At 40.7% G+C, this 23,316-nt stretch overlaps 1 protein-coding gene across 2 annotated transcripts in view; it reads left to right on the forward strand.

The window, feature by feature from the left end:
* The first annotated feature begins 4,916 nt into the window (after positions 1-4,916).
* Plbd1 (phospholipase B domain containing 1) overlaps positions 4,917-23,316 on the forward strand; it is a 64,435-nt gene continuing 46,035 nt past the window's right edge. Inside the window, exons 1-2 of one of the 2 annotated variants that reach the window (XM_071610128.1) lie at positions 4,917-5,242; positions 17,804-18,020. In XM_071610128.1, the coding sequence (XP_071466229.1) occupies positions 5,128-5,242; positions 17,804-18,020 (332 nt within the window). In that variant the 5' untranslated portion in view covers positions 4,917-5,127. Of the gene's footprint in view, positions 5,243-17,800; positions 18,021-23,316 lie in introns of both variants that reach the window. The other variant, XM_027955921.3, reaches the window with a different exon arrangement.

The raw sequence follows: 23,316 nt of genomic DNA on the forward strand, positions 1-23,316 counted from the left end.
CAGTAAATATACATAAGACTACTTAGATAGTAGTCTAAAATATTACCTAATGCATTTTTCTTCTGAAAATTTCTTGTTTAACTTAGAAACTTCCATTATTAGATTCCTTCCAAGAGGCTAAGGTATTACTCAAAGAAGAATACTAAAATATTGGAAAATAAAAGATTAAGATGTGTGGCTTTTTGCAGATGGGGGCACAGAGATACTAGGGATTGAACCCAGAGTATTTATTTTTTGTTTTGAAGATCTAAGTTGCTTAGGGTCTTGCTAAGTTGCTGAGGCTGGCCTTGAACTTGCTGACCTCCTGCCCAGTCTCCTGAGTCATTGGAATAGCAAGGGTGTGCCACCATGCCTGGCTGATTTGTGGCTTTTTGAGGTCTTGTGTTATAGAGACACTAGTCTTCAACAGGCACTGAAATGTAAGGTCCATACATCTAAGAGAAAAGAATGTTTTAAAATATTCAAAAGCTTGGTTTGAAAAATGGAAAGACAGACTGAGATAAGATGGTATACAGTACATTGAAGAACCATAAATCAGAATAAGAAGGTATGCTAATATTGAATTTGTTCTTATGCACAGAAGTAAAAAAGTTTAAAAAACTGGTGAGACGTGCACAGAGGATTGGTGAGAAAGCCCAGCACCAACCATCCTCTAGGAGAAGAGTCACCTATTGATGGGTGGGGCAGGGCGTGGAAATATTTAGTAATAGAAATGCCAAGTAGGTCTAGAATTATGGGAGCAGAGAAGATGATAGTTAAACCTCCCCCACTGTAGCTCATGAACTTGCAAGTCTTGAAAAAGAGCCCTGTGTCCCCCATGGCACCAGAGGTTTAGAGTGGCCAGGGGAGGTGTTTAGGGAGATGACACTTAAGGCAGACTTACTGATTGATGATCACTAGGTCAGAATAACTTTAAGCCCCCTAACTGCCACTATACCAGGGTTCAGAAGGGTATAAAGATGAACCAAAAGCCCAAGTAGGATCTAAGTCAGGATGGAGAGGTTGCCCAATGTGCCAGAAACAGATAGCTGCTTACCCAAGATGTGTTTCTTGTTCTCTTCTGTACTGAGAGGTAACATCCCAGGTGTGACAATATGTTCAGTTCTTACCGATGGAAGGTGAGTGGAATTGATTAAGAAGCAGGTGTGTTTGCTCTTTCCACACTCTTTGCCTTCTCTGTGGCTGAAAGAAAAGATTGCAAGGCCAATGGTCATGGTTCCTACATACAATTTGGCAACCACAGTGAATTCACAGAGGGTATCTAAGAATCCATCAAATATTCATAGAAAACAATAATAGCAGAACATATTACAATGAAACAAAAGGGCTCCTTGGCTTTTAACTTTCTCAGGGAAACACAGCTGTCTGTTGGAAACTGATCAAATCACTGCTATTAAAGTTTTTGGCCCTCAGTTTGGGAACTTCTGCTTTAGTGTATGGTGAAGCCACAGATGAAAGGACATTGAGTTCCTAGATATCCACATGGAAGAAAGCCACTTACCAAGAAGAATGCCCACACTGCATTGCATAAATCCATTGAACACACAGAGTTCACTTATCACCGTGGATGGCGTTACCCTAATTAATACACAGAGTATGTGGGAATCTTAACCTTAGGTCATGGTGGTGCTCCAGACATCAACAGCAGACAACTGTGCATTGTAATTCCTGACAGCTGGATGAGACAAACCACATCTTAGTGGAGACCAAAAGGTCAAATGAATAATTCACTGAGTCCCTTACTTAATACCATGTTAGTACATAAACCCCCTGAGGAAGGGGAGGATATGGAAGAGGTAAAGGATAGTAAGGATTTCCCAAGTAGACAGAATACCCTTAAATTTGGCACGACTTTTTTTTTAACCACCAATGGATCACTGTTTGAATCTAAGTTAACTATAGTCTTTTGGGAAAGAAACAGGTTTACATTTGGCATAGTACATAATGGAATTATAAAATTTTCAATTCACCATATATATGTTACAGCAAGGCAAGAAATATAGAAGCCAATGAAGTCCACTGTCCCAGTTTCTACATGGTCACTTGGCTATAGATGATACTTGCGACTTCTCTTTTCTTCTTTCTTTCCACCTTCCCTTGCTTTGGGCGGGCATCTCAGCTGCTTGGGGTTCTTTGCTCATTGCGATAAGGAGCCGGACTCCCCAGCAGAGCTGCCTGGGTGAGGTTTCAGCACTTCCATTACTGTTCCTAGTATATGATGACACAAGGGACTCCCCTGAATTCCCTCTACTGCTTCAGCTCCAGCTATGCAGCAGTGCTATTTCTTTATTGATAGCCAAGCTAGATTACTCTAACCAACACTAGAATCCTTTTCTTACCCAATTTTTTTTTTTTCCAGAGGAACTCATAAAAGGATCGTGTTTTCAAATTCCAATTATAGGACACTGTACTGTGTGCCATGGTGGGACCATACCTCCATCTTTGCTCACTAAAACCTCTAAACCAGTAGAGTCCAGATTTATGAAAAGTTGGTACCAAAACTAAAGTAATGGATGACGAGTAGCCCCAAACCAGGAAGTTCATTATAGAAGTATGAGAACGTTTCATAGCTGACACATTCTTTGGTCCCCTTCACCTTAGATTTAAAATGAGTGACTTTTGCTGCTCATCTCTCTCCCAGATATATAAAACCAGCAACTTAGAAGTGAAGATTTGTCATCACGTAATTTAGTGGTTCTCAGCTAGGGCATTTTTGCACCATAAGGGAACATTTGACAATGTCTGGAGACATTTTCAGGGGTCACAAATGGTGGGGAGTGCTACTGTCATCCAGTGGGTGAAGGGTACACAGGGAAATCCCCCAACAACAAAGACTTGTCTGATCCCAAACTGCAATGGCTTTGAAGTTGAAAGACTCTTGATCCAGTTAATTTGTTATCTAAGTAATTGCTCCCCCTGTTGGAAGCAAGGTCTGTGACGGCATCTCTGTGCCTGGATCATGGTAGGCAACAAACATTGAATGGCTAAATAATTGATGGATGAATGCTACATAGTTGACATCAGACATGTTTATATATATTATTTCATCAAAATACGTTGTTCCTTGGATAATAAGGGTTAGTAGGATGAAGGTGGGTGACACATGGCACCATGGCTGAAATATTTGGGGTGGCACAACTTCCTTGAATGTCCCAATGTAGTTCTCTTCCCTACATGACACAACCAAAATGTTCATAATTTTCCTACTTGTTTATTTGCTAACTTGAAGGAAAGTGTGCAATTGCTACGATGTCCTCAATTCCTTCCTTCATTACATGAATGTCAACATGATAGCAAAATTGTAACTTGCAATTTGTACAGGGATTTGATGTTCTTTTAGTTGTTCTATGTTTTTCTAACAATTACAAATGTAGTTCCTTTTCTAGAAAAAGTGCTGTCTGTTGTCTCTTCCCATGATCCCTTGAAACCTCACTGAAGCTTAGAAGAAAGGCCAAGTCAAAAGTGGAGGTTGAGTGGTGGCTTGTCACCTCCTAACTGTCCCCACTGCTCACTCTCTCTTTTTGGTGGTAATGTAAGAGGGGTCCGCTTTATGCTTTGAATGTAGCCCTTGCTGCTCTGCCACTTTGATTTATTTTTAAAATGGACATGTTTCTTTCTCTTCTTCTCTCCTTAATCTCTCAGGGAAAATAGGATTACCTTTCTTCCCCATCCTAGGCAGATTTATCTGTCCTTGAGTACACACCTGCCATAGGAACGAAGTAATTCAGACTTTGGGGATGGTACCAAAGATGTCAGAAATGACTACTCCCAAATTAACAAATGAATTACAACTCCAACAGAGAACACCTGGAATGTAGCCTTTGAATTACCTTTTTAAGAGCCCCCTGTTCCTGCTGATGGAGGAGTCCCCTGTGTTTCTCCTTTGCTGGCAAAGCAATAAACCTTCTTTTTCCTTTTTCTCAAAACCATGTCCTTGTTATTGGATTGGTATGGGGACAAGGACTAAGCTTTTGTGGGGAGATTGAACCCAGGAGAGCTCACGACTGACATACACCTCATTTCTTTCTTTCTTTTCTTTTCTTTTCCTCATTTTTTCCCCATTTTATGTTGATACAGAGTGTCACTAAATTGCCCATGCTTTGTCTTGAACTTGTAATCCTCCTGCTTCAGTCTCCAGAGTTTCTAGGATCACAGCCCTGCCCACCACATCTGGCTGTCCCCACTTCCCTTTAATCATAGCTCTTTTACAGAATTAGTGGCAACTTTCACCTACCAGTTTATTCACAGGGCTTTGTCCCTTCTAGGTCTGTGGAAGGAGTTGTTCTTAACTGTCTTTGTAGCACTGGTACCAGAAGCATAAGATGGGCTCAATCAATGCTATTGAATGAATAAGATGCCTTTTGCCTACTTCACAATGTCACCCAGGGCACCCTTTGCCAATGTCACCCAAGACATAATTTTGCCTACTTCACAATGTCACTTTCAACTAGCCATGCAGAGAAATGGGGACACCACAGGGGATCAGGGGGTATTTAGTTTCAACCCTGCGTGAATCACACTCCAGTGGTGGCTCCAACCAAAGAAGAGAAACAAACGATCAAAAGTTTCTAGCAGCAGCAAATAGATTTAGGTTAAATCGCCTGAGGCACGGGGTGCTGATCCCTGAGGAACGGCAAAGCAGGAGAACCGCGTGTGGGCAGAGTATGAGCTCTACCATGACTCTGGATGCCTCATCCTCTGCTAGTAGCGTGGCCATCTGGGAAGCAGAGACCAGTGTCACTGTGAACTGATTCCTTCAAGCCCTGGGCCGCCAAACTGCCCGACTAGTCCTGAAAAAGCAGGGCGCAGCCTGCACGTTCCCCAGAAGTGCAGCTGAGGAACTTTCCCAGCCCTGCCCACAGGTTGCTGGAGGGTCAGACGAAAGGGATCCGCCTTCCCCAGATTGGGGCCCAGTAGGGCGAAGGTTGTTCTCAAAGCCACGTGAAGCTTTCCTCGCCCCTAAAAAGCCCCAAATAGGCAGGGCTAATGGGAGAGGAAAGTTAAGAACTCCCCAACTTCTAAGACGCAGGGCCCGCCTGCCACCCCGAGAGCTGCTCTTGCAACAGCTGCCACCGCGCGCCCCAGCGGTGCCTAGACCAGCCGAGAGGAGGTCGCGGCCGCAAAGCGATGTCCCGCCAAAGCCTCGGGCTGCGGGCGCTGCCACTGCCACTGCCACCGGCGCCGCTGCAGTTGCTGCCGCTGTTGCTGCTATTGTTGCCTTTGGCTGCCGCGCGCCAACCAGGTGAGCAGAGCCCCCCGTGCGTCTCCGCACCCCGCTGCGAATTCCCCCTGAATCTGCTTCCAGAGGGTGTCTTGTGTAGGGGTGGACGCCAAGGGAGACACTGCAGGGAGACTGGCGAGTATTGCTCCAGCTCTGCTGTAGCTCAGTGACGGCACTGGAGAAGGGTAGGACTTGGAGTGTGGTCTGCGAACTTGAAAAGTTTTGGCAAGAATTCTTGGCAGACAATCCGTTGGCTCCTGCGCCAACTCTTGACCCACAGAGCCTTGGCTCCTCCCGAAAACTCCAGCCAAAGGACATCTAAATATATTTATCCAGATCATAGGGAAGTATGGTTCCAGGCTGCCATTTGTTTTGTTTAAAAAAAAAAAAAAAAAAAAGACAGTGACTTTGACTTAAGAGAGTGATTACAGACTGGTATTGGCAGCTTAATACTTCGCCAGACAGCGTGCTAAAGGGTGCCGTCTTTTCACATAATGTTCACCATAATCTTAAGCAGAATTATAATGCCCATTCTACAGATGAGAAAACTGAGACTGGGAGGAAGTCAATAATTTGCATAAAAATAATAGCTAGTGAAGACAGCTGGGATGTCAGAAAGTATTACCTTAACTATTTCTTTCTTAGTAAAACAGGTTTTATTCCTACAGGTATTGATGTTAATCTATATCCATTGGGGGTAGGGGGGAAAAGCCTTGAATTCATTACTTCCATTCCCAGTATGACCAAGATAGTGAACTACAGGGACTTGAAAGACTTCAAAAATAAAGTTAAAAAAGGGTTAATTTTGTTTTATTATCTAATCCCTTTTCCATGCAGACCTTGTGCAAGAACAGGGTGGGACCTGGGGAGGGTCCCCTTCCCAAATATCTGTTCTGATTCTTATTACACCACTTTTCCTGCAACAAATATCTGCAATCACCGGATTTTAAGGACTTTGCTTCCAAAACTTGCCCACTTCAGTTCTCTGAGCTTGGTAGGGACTTGATAAACACCAAAGGGACTGCATCTTCATCTCTCCAGAATGAAGTTCATATCCTCTAATATGCATCTATTTTCCCAAAAACAACTTCTTTAATTTTTAAAACCCACTTGGTAGGTTTTTTTAAATTTCAGAAATTAGGAAATAATTATATATTTATCCTGGTTGTGTCTTTCAAGCATTATACACTTTAGACATTTAATCATGTGATACTTATCTTTCTAGAATGAAAAGTCCTATACATATTTTTTAGACTCTTCTTGCATAATTATATGCTTGGCACCGAGGCTCAAACCCAGGGAGGGTATCATGCATGCTAAATCCGTGCTGTATCACTGAGCTATATCCCCAGACTTCCTTATATTTTTCTAAGTGGTATATATAGCGAAGTCAGGTTGTCACTGGGGGAAAAGATAGGTTGGCTACTTTGAGATGCATAGCATATACCTTGGTAAAACTGGTTCTGAATCTGGCAGTTAGTCTTGCCAGGCTAGATTACAGTCATTCATCTTCCCAGTGCTGCAGATCTGATCAGATCCAAGGAAGGTGATTCACCCTGATATACACCCAAATCTATTCACCAGACTCATTCATTATTAATTATTCATTAGAAATATAACTGTCAAGCAGACTGGATATTTATGTAGACTGCTCCAGGCGCTTTCTCACTGTGATCCAACCTCAGGATGGTAGATAATACCAAGAATTCTAAGGCTGGAGACCTGATTCATCTGTCTACCAGTAGGCCCTGGACACTTGAATCAGCCAATAGAGTACCTGCCCCTCTGCTGGATAGTGCCAGTCTGTCACAGCTGGCCTGATGTCTGAGGCTGTCTTTTTACACTTCTGTAGCTCATCAGTGCTGGCTTGAGACTAACAGATTTCCTCTCTAGATAGGTTATCCCTCTAGTTGTTGAAGGGTTCACTGTCCTGGGAAGTCAATTTGATCTCACTAATATGGCGAGGCAGACCAGTGGTTTGGACCAATCTCAGCCATTCTTTTAGCTCTGAGTGTTTTCTTATTTCCAAATTTACTTGAGATAGGGTCTCACAGTACTTTGGGTTCATTTTATATATCTATGTATTTTATTTTTATGTGGTGCTAAGGATCAAATCCAGTGCCTCTCATGTGCCAGGCGAGCACTCTACCACTGAGCCACACTCCCAGCCCCTGGGTTCATTCTTTAGTTATTTATTCTTGGACATAAAGTATTAGAAAAAGGTAGCATGAATTCCAAAAAATAAAAACATGGAAACTGACTACCTGTGTTCGAATCCTGACTTCAATACTTACGTGTGACCTTTGGTCAGTTTTGTCATCTGTCTGTGCCTCAGGTTTCTTACCTGCAAAATGGGATTATGATAGTGTATATGGCACAGGGCTCTGGGTGCTGTGAGGAACAGTGCCTGGCATAGAGTGTGTATTATATAACTGAAGGCCCACTGTTATTGTTATTGAAATAGACTGGATTTAGGGGCTCTCCTGAAATTAGGAAAACCGGATTTAGGCCCCAAGAAGTCCTATCTCCTTTTGATGTGATAAGAAAGTCTTCAGGGAATCAAAACATGTTAAATACCTGAAGGAAGTGAAGGGCTGTGAACCCTGCCCAACCCTGACAGATACCAGAGAAGCTGGGAGCAAGATTTCCCCTTGTCTCAGGCCTGATACAGACTGGCCCCCCAAAAAATCTACATGTATATGTCTGGATTTTGTTTTATTTCCCTGTCTTAAAAAGTTCTGCTCACCTTCAGGGATTTTGGAGGTGGAACTTTTGAAACAATGAAGTGCCTTCCATCTTCCTTCAAAGTTGGCTTTCATTAAAACCTCTTTTCCTATCATTTTGACCCTGAATTTCTGGAGCATTGAGTGTTATGGCCCAACCCCTTTCCTCCCAAGGCATCTCCTAGTAACAGCATTAGAGTTGCTTCTACATGTATTATTTGTGTCTCCCAGTAACAGTATTAGAGCCACTTTTCTCTGGAAAGGCATGGTGGATCTCTTGATGAGGCAATCAGAATTGCAGATGATAATCTCTATGCTCCCAAGTAATAACTTGTTATAAAAGCAGGATGTTTGCTTAATCATGGCCCAATATTTCAGGATTTGGGGTACACACCATCCCATTAAGCAAATATTTCAGAAAACAGTGAGCAATATCTTAGATCACTTTCCTTGGTTATAACTGACTGACTGAAATAACCTTTATTATTTTTTCCTAAATGCATCTTTTCTTAAATATGCTTGCTTTAGAATTTTCCAACTCTTTTCTCTTTTCCAGAACCTAAGTCCTCCTCTCCATTATCATAGTGTAATGAACCTGATGAACTCAGTGCTCCCTATACTCTTGAACATTTCTGTGCTCTCCCTAGATCATTTTGAGTATAAAAAAAAATGTATATAAGTTCCATAACAATTCCTGGCAGAAATATCCATTTATCATTATTATTAAACTTGGTTTTCTGGTCCTTCTGGAAAACATGACTCCAGTAGAAAAGATCAAAATCTTTCTTTAGAAGAAAAATTATAAAGATCCATCTTCAGCATTTAAATTGAGGCCGAACGATATATTTTTTAAAATTTTATGGTGACTTATTTTTATAATATATAAACTGAACTTGTTTTGAAAGTTTGTTCTGACATGTAGAACATACATTTTTTTTCAGACTTCCTTAGGAATTAATTTTACATCATCACTTGTTATCTTTTGTTTTTGTAAAGCATTAACTATTGATCAAACAGACTGAAATTAAGAGCCCCTCTAAAATTGAGAACAACTTCCTCATACTGAGAGTAAAAGCTGAAGAGCCGTCCTCCTGGTTTTAGGGAACTTCAAGGAAGCTGTAAGTGACAGCCCCAGCCCTGGCCTGTCTGTCCCAGCTAACTTAAACTATATATGTTACACATGTATATTTCCTGCCTTTTGCTCCATTTTGCCACCTCTTTTAAAAGCTTTCTTTGCCCCCAAAGCTTTCTGAAGATGGCAATTCATATGAAAAAAAGTAGTTTCTTCTATCTTTCTTGAAAGCTGGCTTTGAATAAAACCTATTTTCCTTCCAATCTGGCTCAACATTTGTGAAACTCCTGAGCTTGCACAGCCTAACCTATTCCCTGGAGGTAAGAGTACCACCAGGCAACACTCACAGCAAAAGAGATCAGCAGCAGCATTCATGAAATGAATCTCAAGGGATTTATTTTCTTCAACATTTTTAGCTCTTTTCATGCACTCAAGCTTTTTTTTTTTAATTCAGTTGCATCTACAATTTATATTTTACAATCTTTTGAAAATTTAGTTTTAGCTAGGTGCAGTGGTGCACACCTGTAATTCCAGCAATTTAAGAGGTTGAGGCAGAAGGATTGCAAGATCAAGGCCAGCTGGGGCAACTTTGCAAGATCCTATCTCAAAATTAAAAAAAAAAAAAATTCTTTTAAAGGGCCAGGGATATAATATAGTTCAGTGGTAGACTGCCCTGGGTCAGTATCCCTAGTGCCAAAAAAAGAAAAAGAAAGAAAATTTAGCTTTAAAATGTGGCTAGGAAATTTGTCAATGTCATTATGTAGCTTCTTTATACTACTGAAAAAAAAAAGGAATTAACTTAATGTGGTGAAAATGAAATAGAGGTAGTGAAATTATGAGGAAATTTTGGTGTAGAAATTGAAACTCTGTGTCCACACAGACAACAGGTGTCCTGTTACAATTAAAATTGTGGAAGTCTCTTGAGAGATTAGAAAACAGAATGAGCAAATCACTGAAAGAAACCGACTTGCTCTGAAATCTATTAGCCTTGTAAATACCATATAATTGCAGCATAAGGTAATATTGAGTTAATCAAGCCTGCATTCTTTTCTCTGGGATCATTTGCAAACCCAAGATATCAAAATTTTAATTCAAAATTAGAAATCAAGAATTAACACACTATGAACTTGATAGGTTTCTGCTATGCAGTGTGACCTTCCCAGCCAGTGTGAGGGTTTGGGATTTCAGTTGTCATGTGATCAATAAAGTGTTGTGCTGGGTCAAGGGAGTGGACCCAAGGAAATATGAGATGTCACTTCTCATCCTCAAGAAGCTAAAATGTCAAGTTCATTGGACAAAGTGCACGCATATAAATATGTCTAATTAGCAAGCAATAGGGATGAGGATTAAGCTAACAGTGCCGAATCAGAATGAGGCGAAGTTGATGTTCTATTGACAGGACTGTAGCAAGAACGGAGAACAGCTGGCAGTGAAGAATAGGGATATTTCAAAGAATGGAGGAAAGGGATCACTCCAGATCCAAGCAAATCTCCAGCATTTTTCCACATGAGTGTTTTGTTGCTTTAAAGCTATTTTTGAGAGCTCTCTCTCTCTTTCTGCTGACCTGGTACAGCCATACATTGTGCATCCCGCCTTACATTCTTACATCCCCTTACTTGCCTTTTATTCCAGCTTCATGCAAGTGTAACATGAGGTGCACCACGTCAGCAGCACTGTGCAGGTTTCTTGCTTTCTACCTCAGAGCATCTCTGAAATTGCAATCACTTAGCACTGAAACACATGTAAACCCGGCAGTGAGGATTTCACACTCCACAGGGCAACTTTGGGCCTGTGCAGAAGGAGCAGATAAATGCTCCCTTTTCCATCCTAGGGGTGGAGACTTTGGAAGCTCATTCCACACATCTTTTTAGGAGGTCCCCATGGGAACAATCTCCAATGTCCATGATGGAGATTCTTGAATTGAATTTCTCTCCCAGTCCCAGTTTCTCACTCTAGTTTCCTGAGAGCACTTGGTCAAAAGAATCTCCCTTTCAGCAAGAGAATTAGCCTTTAGTCTTTGGAGAGAGTCAAGCTGAAGCATCACCTTATAATTCTGTTGCCTCAAGATTATTTAATCCATGAATCATTTATTTGCTTAGCGCCTGATGAAGAGTCAAAGCAAATCTAAAAACCAGATAGCAATTTACCAAGAGTGCTTTCAAGAAGTGAAGCACAATGCCAAGGTGCACAGACAGAAATACCAGAGACTTGTTCAGTGAACATAGGAAGGCAATTCAGAGATCAGAATCAGTGAATCATTAACTCTACCCCATCTGAATAGATGGTTTCAATTATATTTTTTTCTGTTTTTGCTCACATATTCTACCTGCTCTGTCTCATTTCTTTTTTGTCTCCCTCTAACTTACTGAATATACTAGGCCACCAGTATATTGCTTAGGGTTGACAAGTACTTACTCTTTCATAAAATGAGATGCTAGGAAAATCAGTTTCCACATCAACTTGGGAGGCTGAGGCAGGAGGATCAAAAGTTCAAGGCCAGCCTGGGAAACTTAGGGAGACTCTCTCAAAATAAAAAAATGAAAAGGGCCAGGGATGTATCTCAGTGGTAGAGCCCCTGGATTCCATCCCTGTTGGGGGGTGGGGAGAAAGAAAAGAAAATCAGATTTCAAATATGAGAATATGTGAAAGAGTGATTTAAGGCACTAAAATAATGTTAGGAATTTTTTTCCAACCTAAAACAATGAACTCATAGAAAATATTAAGCATGCAAGTACATATAAGAAATTTAATTTGGGTGTTTGGGGGTTTACTTAGAGACAAATATAAAAATAATTTAGAGACTCTTATCTTTATTTATAGAAGAAAAATACTTTTTAAAAATAGTGTTCCTATCTACTTAATATTTGTCAAGCAAGTCCATTTTGAGGACATTGCTACTAAGTGATGTTTAAATCTGATTTTTCATTTTCATAACTCCAGAGAGGCTATTGACAGATGGCATGAGCCTCTCTGGCTGGCCAGATCTAAGCTGAGAGTTGGAACCCTCCTATAGGTCTGTTACTCAAGCTTGCAGACTTAATCACAGGAGTTATTTTTGACAATAACTTCTGTGAATTAATGTACTGATAAACTTGCCTTTTATTGAAAGAACAACACACATTAAACTAGAGTCATCAAAGTAACATTATTTTCTTAGGTACAGCGGTTTTGGACATAAAGTAGAAAGCAGACAGACCCTGTTTTTACAGAGGCTTAGGTATAACTAGGTTACAATTAGAATAATGTTTTTCTACATTTTCACTATTTTACTTTTCCTACCATTTGCCTCCCAACATGGAGATTTATGTATTTTTTAAAATAAAAAGCTATGATGGGTTAAATTATTAAAGGATTAAAGAAAATCAGAGAATAGTGTGGATGCTGGGAAAACCAGAAAGAGATGCTCCTTGGAGAAAAATCTCAGAGTAGCCGAGGACATCCTTTAGGGCTGGAATGAGAAACTCAGTTTTGGTTTAATTCTCAAAGCATATGCCAAACTTAATTTAGAATTTAATTATCATTACTGCATTCTGAGGACTGGGTCAAGGTTTTTTCATGCATAGAGGTACCAGATGGCAAAAAAATTCATATTGCAGAGGTTTATTTTTTGTGATCAGGAAATTAGGCAGTACTGTTACAGGGTTGGGGCCTGTAACAGTGCGAAGGCCCTTCTTCAAACCTCGAGCCTTGCGAACAGGCCAGAAAGATTTCAGATATGTTCCTCAAAGTAACAGGCATGAGTTTACTAAAAGAGATAGAAAAGGGAAAAGAGGGATACTCTTAAAGGAGATAGTGGGACTTCTCAGAGAGGAAAGGGACAGTGTGTATAACTAGGTTACAATTAGTTCCATTGGGGATCCCAGAGAAATTTCCAGAGAGTGCCCCACTCAAGTCCACCTCTTGACTTTTGACTGACAACAGGATGACATCAGACTTTGAAGTCCCCACTGCCATGACCACTCTAGGTCCCTTTGGCCCATGCTGAACAGTTATAATTGGAACCTGTTCTTACAGATTTTTTAGTTAGGGGGAATTTTCCTTGTCTCCCTGAGTTCTGGAGTCTGGTCTGTGTAAGGATCACAAAAAGTTCCCTCCTTCAAGGTAACTAGTGGTGTTCTTACCAGCATTTTTCAGGCCTTCGTTTCTTCCACAGATAACAAGTAGTTTGATGAGAAATGTTAACATACCATGTGGACTTAAGCCAATCAGGACTGGAGGTAAATTGCTTTTTTAAAGTGAACACTTGTGGGGGTAAGCACAAGGGGCCTAGTTTATAGAATTATTCCCTTAATCTGTCCCCTGTCAGCACCCACAACAGTGAAAACACAGGGCCAAAGCACATAGCTTACCTTGAGCAAGCCAAGGTGTATAGCAAAGAGGGGAAGGCAGAACTGGGAGGTTGAGATGAGAAACGTTGGGGGTTAGAGAAGGAGCCAAAGCTAAAGTCACACTTTGTGGATAGCACTGACAGGGAACAGACCAGTAGGATTACGTGCCTTCCTTTTTTTCTTTTATGGTTCCTGTTTATGACTCCTCCCTTGGCACAGCTCTTTAGGGATCCTTTTTAGGAAGCCCTGCTTCCTCAATTCCATACAAGGCTCACTGGCTGTGAGGGTGGAAGAGAGTGTGTGAGAAAAGCTGGGAGAGGACTCTGCTATGACATTTGGGGTCAGAAATAAATTTGGGAAATATATTTATTGTTTTTGAAAGCATAAGGGAAGTTTCTATGGAACCTGCCCACAATTCTCAAATTGTGACTGGTTGGTGTCTAACAATTAGACACTTACTTGTGCAGGAAGCTTATTGACAGAGTTTCACTTCCACTTAACTTTTCTTAAAGAAAGCCTTCCATTATGGTCATGTTTTTATTAAGAAGTAAGTTGGCTTAGTTCTACTTCAGATTTTTCTTTTGGAATCATAATTAGGATCTTTCTGAGCTTGACCAAGTATCAGCCCATCACCCAGTCCCTCTGGGCTAACATACATGATTATTATGGAGCTGGGGCCTTCCCAAGACACCTCTTCAAACCTCGATTCTTGAGACCAAGTCATGTAGATTTCAGACATGTCGCTCAGAGTAACAACCATGAGTTTATTGACAGGCTAGGGAAAAAGAAAAGGGGACACTCTCAAGGGAGAGAGTGTGTCCTCTTAGAGAAGAGAGAGGGAGTCTTCCTCTCCTGCACTCCAATTTTATTAGGGATCCCAGAGAAATTTCCAGAGAGTCCCTCTCAGGTCCACCTCTTGACTTTTGACTGACAGCAAGGTGACATCACACTTTCAAGTCCCCACTGTCATGGCAACTCTAGGTTACCTTGGCCCATGCTGACTGGTTCTAATAGGATTCTTAACCACACATTCTTATAGATTTTTATGGGTAGGAGGAACTATCCTTAGCTCTCAGAGTTTCAGGATCTGACCACAAAAATCTTTTGGGTTCCTCTCATCAACATTATCTTGGGCCTGTATTTCTCTTGCAGGTAACAGGTAGTTTGCTGAGGAATGTGCTGAGGCCAGGAAGGGCTAAGGTAAATTGCTTTTTGGAAAAGAAAGCATGTGGAGGTCAGCACAGTGGGCCCATTTTACAGAATTATTCTCTTAACCTCATGTTTCCACCATTCACATCTGTCTGTCCCTAACATGATGATCTAGTGTCAAGATTTTATTTGTAGTGCTTATTTGATTGACAATCTTTGTAAAAAAATGTTGATTTAATTTTAAATGTTGTCAACAGATGACTCTATATAAATATTAAATTGACACTTTCTAGTCTTCTGACCACTAAAACTCTCTATGCCAAAAACTAAATTTACATTTCCTCCCAGGCTTATTCCCAGTTTGCTTCCTCTATCAGTAAATGATACAGCATCCATCCCCTGAGTCTCAACCTAGAACCTGAGAGTCAGTCAGCCTCCTCCTACTACTTTGATGACTGGCCTGAATATAACCACAACAGATGTACAACTGGTTTCACAGAGGGGAAAAAAAAAACTCACTATATACTGTTTCCTTTCTCCATTTTTTTTTTTTTTTTTTTTGGTTCCTCCCTCTTGTTTCTTTTCTAAGTCTTCTTTCTTTTCACAATTATTTATTGAGTACCTGTTACGTGCCAGGTTCTTTTCCAAGTACAGAGAAAACAGTCTCTGGCCTTGAGGCATTCAGTATGGGAGCAGGGACAGACATGTAAGTTCAGTTCAGTGGGACAAAGCCTAAAGATGTACAGACAAGGCACTTTGAGCTTGTAGAGGAAGTCAGCCTCTACAAAGGGGGCGCTGCTTCCTGAGTTCTAAATAGCAATTTTGAGATTGCTATAAGAAAAAAACATCTCAGGCAGACCAAATAGCATATACAAATCAGAAGCAATGACCCAGCTCATGGTCTGTTGCAGAGCTATATATAATAGTTTCTGCATCACAAAGTGCACAGAGGGGTGATGACAAAGCTGGTAAGGCCAATGGAAGTCATGTTATGAAGACCAAGAGAGTAAGGTGAAGGATTGCTATTTTGATAAGACATAGAAGCCATGAAAAATTTTAGTAGGCAAGGTGACAAAATTAGTTTGAATTTCTTTTGTGGTGATGGTGGTGGTGGTGTTTTATTTATTTATCTATCTATCTATTTATCTATTTTGGTACTGAGTATTGAACCCAGGGGCACTTAGCCACTGAACCACATTCACAACCCTCCCCTGGCCTTGCTTTTGTATTTTATTTTGAGACAGGGTCTCACTGAGTTGCTTAGGGCCTTACTAAGTTGCTGAGGTTGGCTTTCTCGCAATCCTCCTGCCTCAGTCTCCCAAGTTGCCAGGATTACAGGCATGCACCACTGCACCTGGCCTAGTTTGCATTTTAGAAAAATTACCCTGGCAGAGAATGAAAAATGGGCTAAAGATCTCCTATAGGAAAGGCCAGTTGTAATATACCTAAACTATCATAGAAATATAGAAAAAAAGGAAGAGACTGATAAGAGAGATAATTCAGGAAGTTTTGATTGAACATGACTCATGAAGATGGGGAGGCAGGATGGATTTTTTTTCAGATTGAGAGATGACAGATAAAAAGCAGGAAGGGGGGTAGGAGGGATTATGAATTTTATTTTAATATTTTTAAATATTTTTTAGTTGTAGTTGGACATAATACCTTTGTTTTATTTATTTATTTTTATGTGGTGCTGAGGATCAAACCCAGTGCCTTGCACATACTAGGCAAGTGCTCTACCACTGAGTCACAACCCTAGCCCCAACTTTCATTTTAAATATTTTGAATTTCTAGTGCTCATAGAATCTTCCAGATTATCTTTTCAAGTGTACTATGGAATATACAACAGAAAAGGGAACCCACAGGGAGAATGAAGAAAAGGGCAGGGAAAGGAGAATGGGATTCAAGAGAGAGGAGCATCCCAGATACCATGGGAGGAGAGAACTTTAAAAATACAGTTAACTCTTTGGGTCCATGTGCTCTACATCAAAGAATTCTACCAACCGCAGATTGAAAATATTTAAAATAAATAATTGTGTATGTACTAAATATATACGGACATTTTTCTTGTCATTATTCCCTAAACAATACAGTATAACAACTATTCACATAGCATTTATATTGTTTTTGGCACTAAAAGTAACCTAGAGATGATTAAAAGCACACAGGAGAATGTGTGTAGGTTAGATGCTAATGCTATACCATTTTATATAAGGAACTTGAGCATCTGTATATTCTGGAATCTGCCGGGGGTCCTGGAAGCAATCCTCTGAGATACTAAGCAACAACTGTAAGGAGTCACCAAGGTCAAGTGCTTTTGCAAGTTCATAGGACACCAGGATTTCATTAGTGAGCCAAGCAGGAGCAGTGCTGGTGGCATGGTGGGGATGGACAGGGGGGGCAGCAGGTGGGAGGGAATGAGGAAGTGAAGTGTGGGAGTGCATTCCTTCCAGAAGGTAGGCCTGGAACTGTGCCAGTCATGATGGCCGTTCTAGCACCAAGCACAGTCCCCAGTTCAGCGGGGATGCATAAAATTCATGATGATTTCATGAAGGGAGTGAGAGATCCCAACAATAGCTAAATCTGTTCACAAGATGCAGAGAAGGCTTTTGTATTTGGTTTCTTTTTATCTGTGAGATAATGGAGCATCTGCATTGTGCTAAGGGAGAAGGAGAAGGGTGCTTTAGGATACAGCCATGGTACAAAGTTCCTGAAGTAGGCAAGGGGGTGCATCCAGATTAGGGTAGGACTGGGGTGAACAAGAAGGAAGAGGTGGCATGAGTGCAGGGTTTGTGAGGATGGATTCACAGAACTACCAACACCCTGAGGAACCACAGGTGATAGCTTAGAGTTTTTCTGCAAAATAAGGATGTCACACAGGAAGAATTGAGCAGGGAATGTAGGATAAGGAAACTAAGAATGCCTTTGGTCCGACTGCAGAGAGAAATGGAAAAGTTGGTGAGTAGGGCCAAGAACCTTTTCATTAGCTGAATTAAGAAGTGAGGGAGAGAAAAAAAAAAAAAGAAGAAGAAGTGAGAGAGCTCCAGTTCCAGCTCTACCCAGAACCTCATTCCTAGGATGAAATTCGTAAGCCCACTTCTGTGATGCTGTAACTACACCCCTACGTTTGACCTGCCTCTCTGTGGTCTGGGAACATCCCTGTTGATTAAGGCTTTGGTTTTCCCCACTGGTAGCAAGGCAACTATATTCTAATAGAAACAAATGTGTTGAAATTGTTGGTTACATAGATGTAATATACCCAGGTTTCTATGGAGTACCGTTTTAGCAGTTTTTCCTTTTCTTCCAGAAGTCTACTATGCAACTGCATACTGGATACCTTCTGAAAAGTCGATAAAAGTCAAACACGTAATGGACAGGAGTGGGGATGCCTATGGCTATTACAATGACTCCATGGAAACCACAGGTTGGAGCATCCTGGAGATCAGAGCTGGGTATGGCGCTCAAGCTCTGAGCAATGAGATCATCATGTTTGTGGCTGGCTTTTTGGAGGGCTACCTCACTGCCCCGTAAGTACCTGAGTTCATGGAGCAATGGCCTGGCCACTTCTGTCCTTTTCCTTGTCTGGCAATGAATCTTGTTTTCCTAGCATTGTGCATTAGGTCCTTTGCATGTGATTAAAAAAAAAAAAAAAAAAAAGTCATCAGAATTACAATTGTGCCTGGGTGTGGTGGTGCACACCTGTAATCCCAGCAGCTTGGGAGGCTGAGGCAGGAGAATTGCGAGTTTGAAGCCAGCCTCAGCAAAAGCGAGGTGCTAAGCAACTCAGTGAGACCCTATCTCTAAATAAAATACAAAATAGGGCTGAGGATATGGCTCAGATGTTAAGTGACTGAGTTCCATCCCCAGTATCCAAAAAAAAAGAATTACACTTATGTCCATAATCACACCTACCTAAAAGGTGCACTGGATCTCTTCTATTCTTATGGCACTTCCTTCTTAATCTTCCTTTTGAATGCAGTGGTTTTAAATGAAAGGGAGTCATTACATTCTATTTGTCATTTGTTGTCTGGAAGAAAATAGATAAGAGGCGGAATGACTCCTTGAGAATCATAAAGCAGGGAAAGGATTAATTAAAAATAAAACGTAAGAGCGTTTATTTTCAACCATCTTGAAACATCTTTAGGCAAAGAGATTTTTAAATTTAAATTAAAATCTTAATGAGTCTACTATAAATGTTCCTTAGTTCTATTGTTATGTGATTCTGGTGTCATTACTTTGTCTTATAAAAATAACAGGGATGTAGTTACTAATAATGCAATCAGGATATATGCTTTTTAAGAAAATAGCTCTTTAAGGAAAATAAAGCTGCAACTCATTTAATCCATCCTCAACCCTTCTTGGATATAAAGTGTTTTTATGGCTTGACTTGGTTTCTTTTATTTTATGTGACCTAGTTATTAAGCGCACTTTCCAAAACTTATTTGGGGCTACTTCAGTCATAGTAATCAAGGTGCGGATCTTTTTTTTTTTTTTTTTTTTTTTTTTTTTTTTTTTTTTTTTTTTTTTTTTTTTTTTCCCAAATAGGTTTTGTTTTATTTTTATTGTTTTAATCTTATGACATTAGGAACAAAGTGTGTTTGAGCTGGAAGAAATCTCAGTGTGTATATTCTTTTTTTTTTTTTTTTTTTTTTTTTTTTTTTTTTTTTTTTTTTTTCATTTATTCATTTAAAACTTTTTTTTTTTTTTTTTTTTTTTTTTTTTTTTTTTTTTTTTTTTTAATTTTTTATTGTGGGTTGTTCAAAACATTACAAATTTCTTGACATATCATATTCCACACTTTGATTCAAGTGGGTTATGAACTCCCACCTTCACCCCATACACAGATTGCAGAATCACATCAGTTACACATCCATTGATTTACAAATTGCCATACTAGTGTCTGTTGTGCTCCACTGCCTTTCCCATCCTCCACCCTCCCCCCTCCCCACCTCTCCCCTCCCCTCCCCTCCTCTCTCTCTACCTCCTCCACTGTATAACCCTGAGGGTCTCCTTCCATTACCATGCAATTTCCCTTCTCTCTCCCTTTCCCTCCCACCTCTCATCCCTGTTTAATGTTAATCTTTTCCTCATGCTCAATGTGTGTTATACGAAATCACATATAAGAGGTTGTGAGGGGAAAGGGGGGGGGGGAAACAAGGGAGAGAACTGAACAACAACAGATGAGGTAGAGAGGGAAGATGGGAGGGGAGGGGACGGGGGATAGTAGGGGATAGGAAAGGCAGCAGAATACAGCAGTCATTAATATGGCATTATGTAAAAATGTGAATGTGTAACTGATGTGATTCTACAATTTGTATTTGGGGTAAAAATGGGAGTTCATAACTCACTTGAATCAAATGTATGAAAGATGATATGTCATGAACTTTGTAATGTTTTGAACAACCAATTTAAAAAAAAGAGGCAATTCAAAGGCTACATTCCACGTGTTCTCTGTTGGAGTTGTAATTCACTTGTTAATTTTGGAGACAGTCATTTCTGAGATCTTCTGGTGTCATCCCCAAAGTCTAGATTATTTCCTTTCTATAGTGGGTGTATGCTCAAGGACAGATAAAGCTGCCTAAAATGGAAGAAAGGGAATTCTGTTTCTCCTGAGATTAGGGAAGAGCCAGGAGAGGAAGAGAAGCATGTCTATTTTAAAAATTAGTTGCAGCGGTAGAGCAGCAAGGGCTACATTCAATGCATAAAGGGGGCCACTGTTACATTTCCCCACTGTCAATTTCTACATTCCATTTCTATGGAAAAATGGGCAACAACATCTCCACGTTGCTTCCTGCTAAGAGAAGGCGAAGTTGGGGGATGTAACCCAAAGTAGGACTGCCACGTTTTAAAATGGCTTTAAATGCAGCACGTTACCACCTCTAAAATGGCTTTCTTTCTATTTTGTCACTTTGGAGGCAGGAGGTGTGTGAGAAAATAGATATTGTGGGATGGACAACCAAGATGCTCAGATAAGAGGAGGATTGGTTGATCACCTTGGAAGAGATCATTTGCTCCTTGCAACTTATGAAATAGTTGAGATACCAACTATAAAAATGCAAATAAATATCATCACACCTTCTTAAGTATTTCCCCTGGAGTATGCAATAACTTTTTGCTTCCTTGAATTGTTACAACACTCCCAGATAACAATTGGGTCCTGGCCTGACCCTCCAGGGTTCATCATGATGCTAAGGCCATCTTCCTGAGTCTGCCCCTGCAGAATCATCATCATGAAGCAGCAGTAGCCAGAACCAGCTAGGGCCACAACTTAGAGTAGGGACTAGATATTTTAGGGCTATTTCTCACTGTCTTGCTCTTCTCTTCCCCTCTTCCTTTCTCCCTATTCTTCAACTGTTCCCTCCCCCAGAATCACTCAGTGCAGGATGTTGGCATTACCATGGAAACATCCCCCTCACATGGGCTCATGAGCCATGCTATAATACCCACCTGTTCCAGATGACCACAGACTGAGTGCATGGTGGCTTCTGACCCCAGACCTTTCATACATCCCCCCCACCCCCAGCTTCCTAGCATCTCTCAGAACCAGGATTTCTGACAGCCAGATGCTGCCTCCCTTAACTCCACTATTGAACAACTGCTCATCCTCCAAGTCCCTTTCAAATTTTGTCTTCTTGATGAAGCTCTTTATGATTCTATTCCCACTCCATCTCTCCCCTCCACCATCTGTTCGTGCCTTGAGGGCAGGGTCCCTATCTTAGTCATGTTTATAGACCTCAAACACTTGGCACGGTGCTTTGCCCCCAGCATTTACTTAATTACGTGTTTATTAAGTTTAATTGAATCTTGTTGTTGCAATTCTATTAGAGGTGAATCAGAAGGATGAGGTATATATTTCCATGTAATACACCATGGTAGCAGCCCTGGCCAAATTAAGCATCTTCCTTTGTTTTTCAACTCTATGGGGCGGCTTCCCTAGAGTTGCAAATTCAATTTCTGACATCTCACTGATGATGTTAATGTTGATAAATAGTCATGGATTGATTTTTAATAAAATGAGGCATGAAACCTTTCTGGAAAACAGGGTGATACGGGTGTGGAGAACTGGGATGCCCATATTGAAATGGCCCATCTCTTCCCTAGGGGGAAAGGGAGCAAGGAGAGTTTTTCATAAGCACATTCTTCAGAGGAGACTTTTAAAAGTATGTACACTGAGAAAACAGTTGCTAAAACTATGAGGAAGAGAAGTTCTAAGAAGTTTACTGCACAGAAAAAGTAAACATGATGCCTCTTTTATGTTTGTGCTACCAAGAATCTCCCTCCACACCCCCAGCTCGCTCCTTCTGATGTTAGAAACTGAACATGCTTCCAGGTCAAGGCTGTGGGCTAAGGAAAGACACTCAAAAATAACAAATGATCTATCAACTAGTAACTATTTGGAGTGTAACATAGATCACAAAATAATGATGATGATGACGATGATTCCAGCTAGTACTTAGTATGGCATTTCCACATGCCAGACCCTAGTCAAATCATTTTACATATGTTAAATTATTTAATCCACAACAATACAATAAAGTACATGGCATTGTTATTCTATTAGTAATGTGAAGACTTGGGCACAGAGAAATAATTATGTAGGTGAAAATCATAGCTAGTCAGTAGGAGCCAGGACTAGGCGGTCTAGCTACAACATTTGCCCACACATGCAAACACACAAGTGGGTTAGTCACCATGGGAAATACTAAAGGAGCCCAATGTAATCCGTTGCCCAGGGTGTCAAAACAAATAGAAAAGAGTAGGAGAGAATAAATGACAAGTGCTGAGTGACGTTGTATCAAAATAATGCAAAAAATATTCAGGAGAAGGTGGGCATACATGTGTCTTTATGACTCTCAACATGCGCATGGATGTGTCAGATATAAAGATGAGTCTCGTCACCTTTAGGAGGGAACTTCCTGCCCTTGCACTCCACAGGAGATGCAACTAATCCTAATATATCCATGAAGTGGATGCTGATGTGGTGTCTGTTCATGAGGTCCAGAAGCAGGAGGAGTTAGGAATCTTGCTCTTTGTCATGTAGTCCAGAGGTAATGGAGTCACGTCTTGAACTTGGAATTCATTCTGTGTCCTTCAATGTTATACTCTGTAGCTCCACCACACAGAAGTGTGTTGTCTCAAACCAGGGATCAGAGAAGAGCCTCATCCTAAGGAGCACGCAGGTGGGGGTTTCCCTCAGATCCCTTGAATGTGGAAGGATCGATGGATGGCACCACTTCTCACCTCAAGGTAGAGGTGTCTTCTCCCCTGCTATGATTGTCAGAATCAAAAATCTGGTCTCAAAATATCTTTTTAATAATTACCTCAGTTTCCCTCTCATATTTCCACCTGTCTTGTCCACTGTGATGTAGATATATCCTCAGCAGTCACTCCTAGGTCAAGATCAATGTTCCTCTGCTTCAGGATTTCTCTACCCCAGTGCTGCTGACATTAAAGGTTGAATTACTTTTTGTTCATTATAGGACATTTAGCAGCATCCTCTGCCTTTACCTGATAGATGCCAGTCGCACATCTTCCCTCAGTGTGACAACAAAAACTGTCTCCAGAAATACTCCCTAGAGGGCCAAATCACTCCAGTAAAAAAAAAAAAAAAAAAAAAAAAGACCCATTTTATTTTTAAATGGACTGAAAATGGGGGAGATCTGGAACTCTGGATAGAGTTAGGCAGGGTTCAGTGATACAGGCTTGGGGGAAAAGGTATGAACCTTTTGTTTCCTTTTCTGTATGGGCATTGTACATGAATAGACAATAATCTATTTTTTCTGAGAAATAAAACTTTATATTCACATAACTTGCTTTAATCCT

The sequence above is a fragment of the Marmota flaviventris genome, chromosome 3 (genome assembly GCF_047511675.1).
Source record: "Marmota flaviventris isolate mMarFla1 chromosome 3, mMarFla1.hap1, whole genome shotgun sequence".
NCBI lineage: Eukaryota > Metazoa > Chordata > Mammalia > Rodentia > Sciuridae > Marmota > Marmota flaviventris.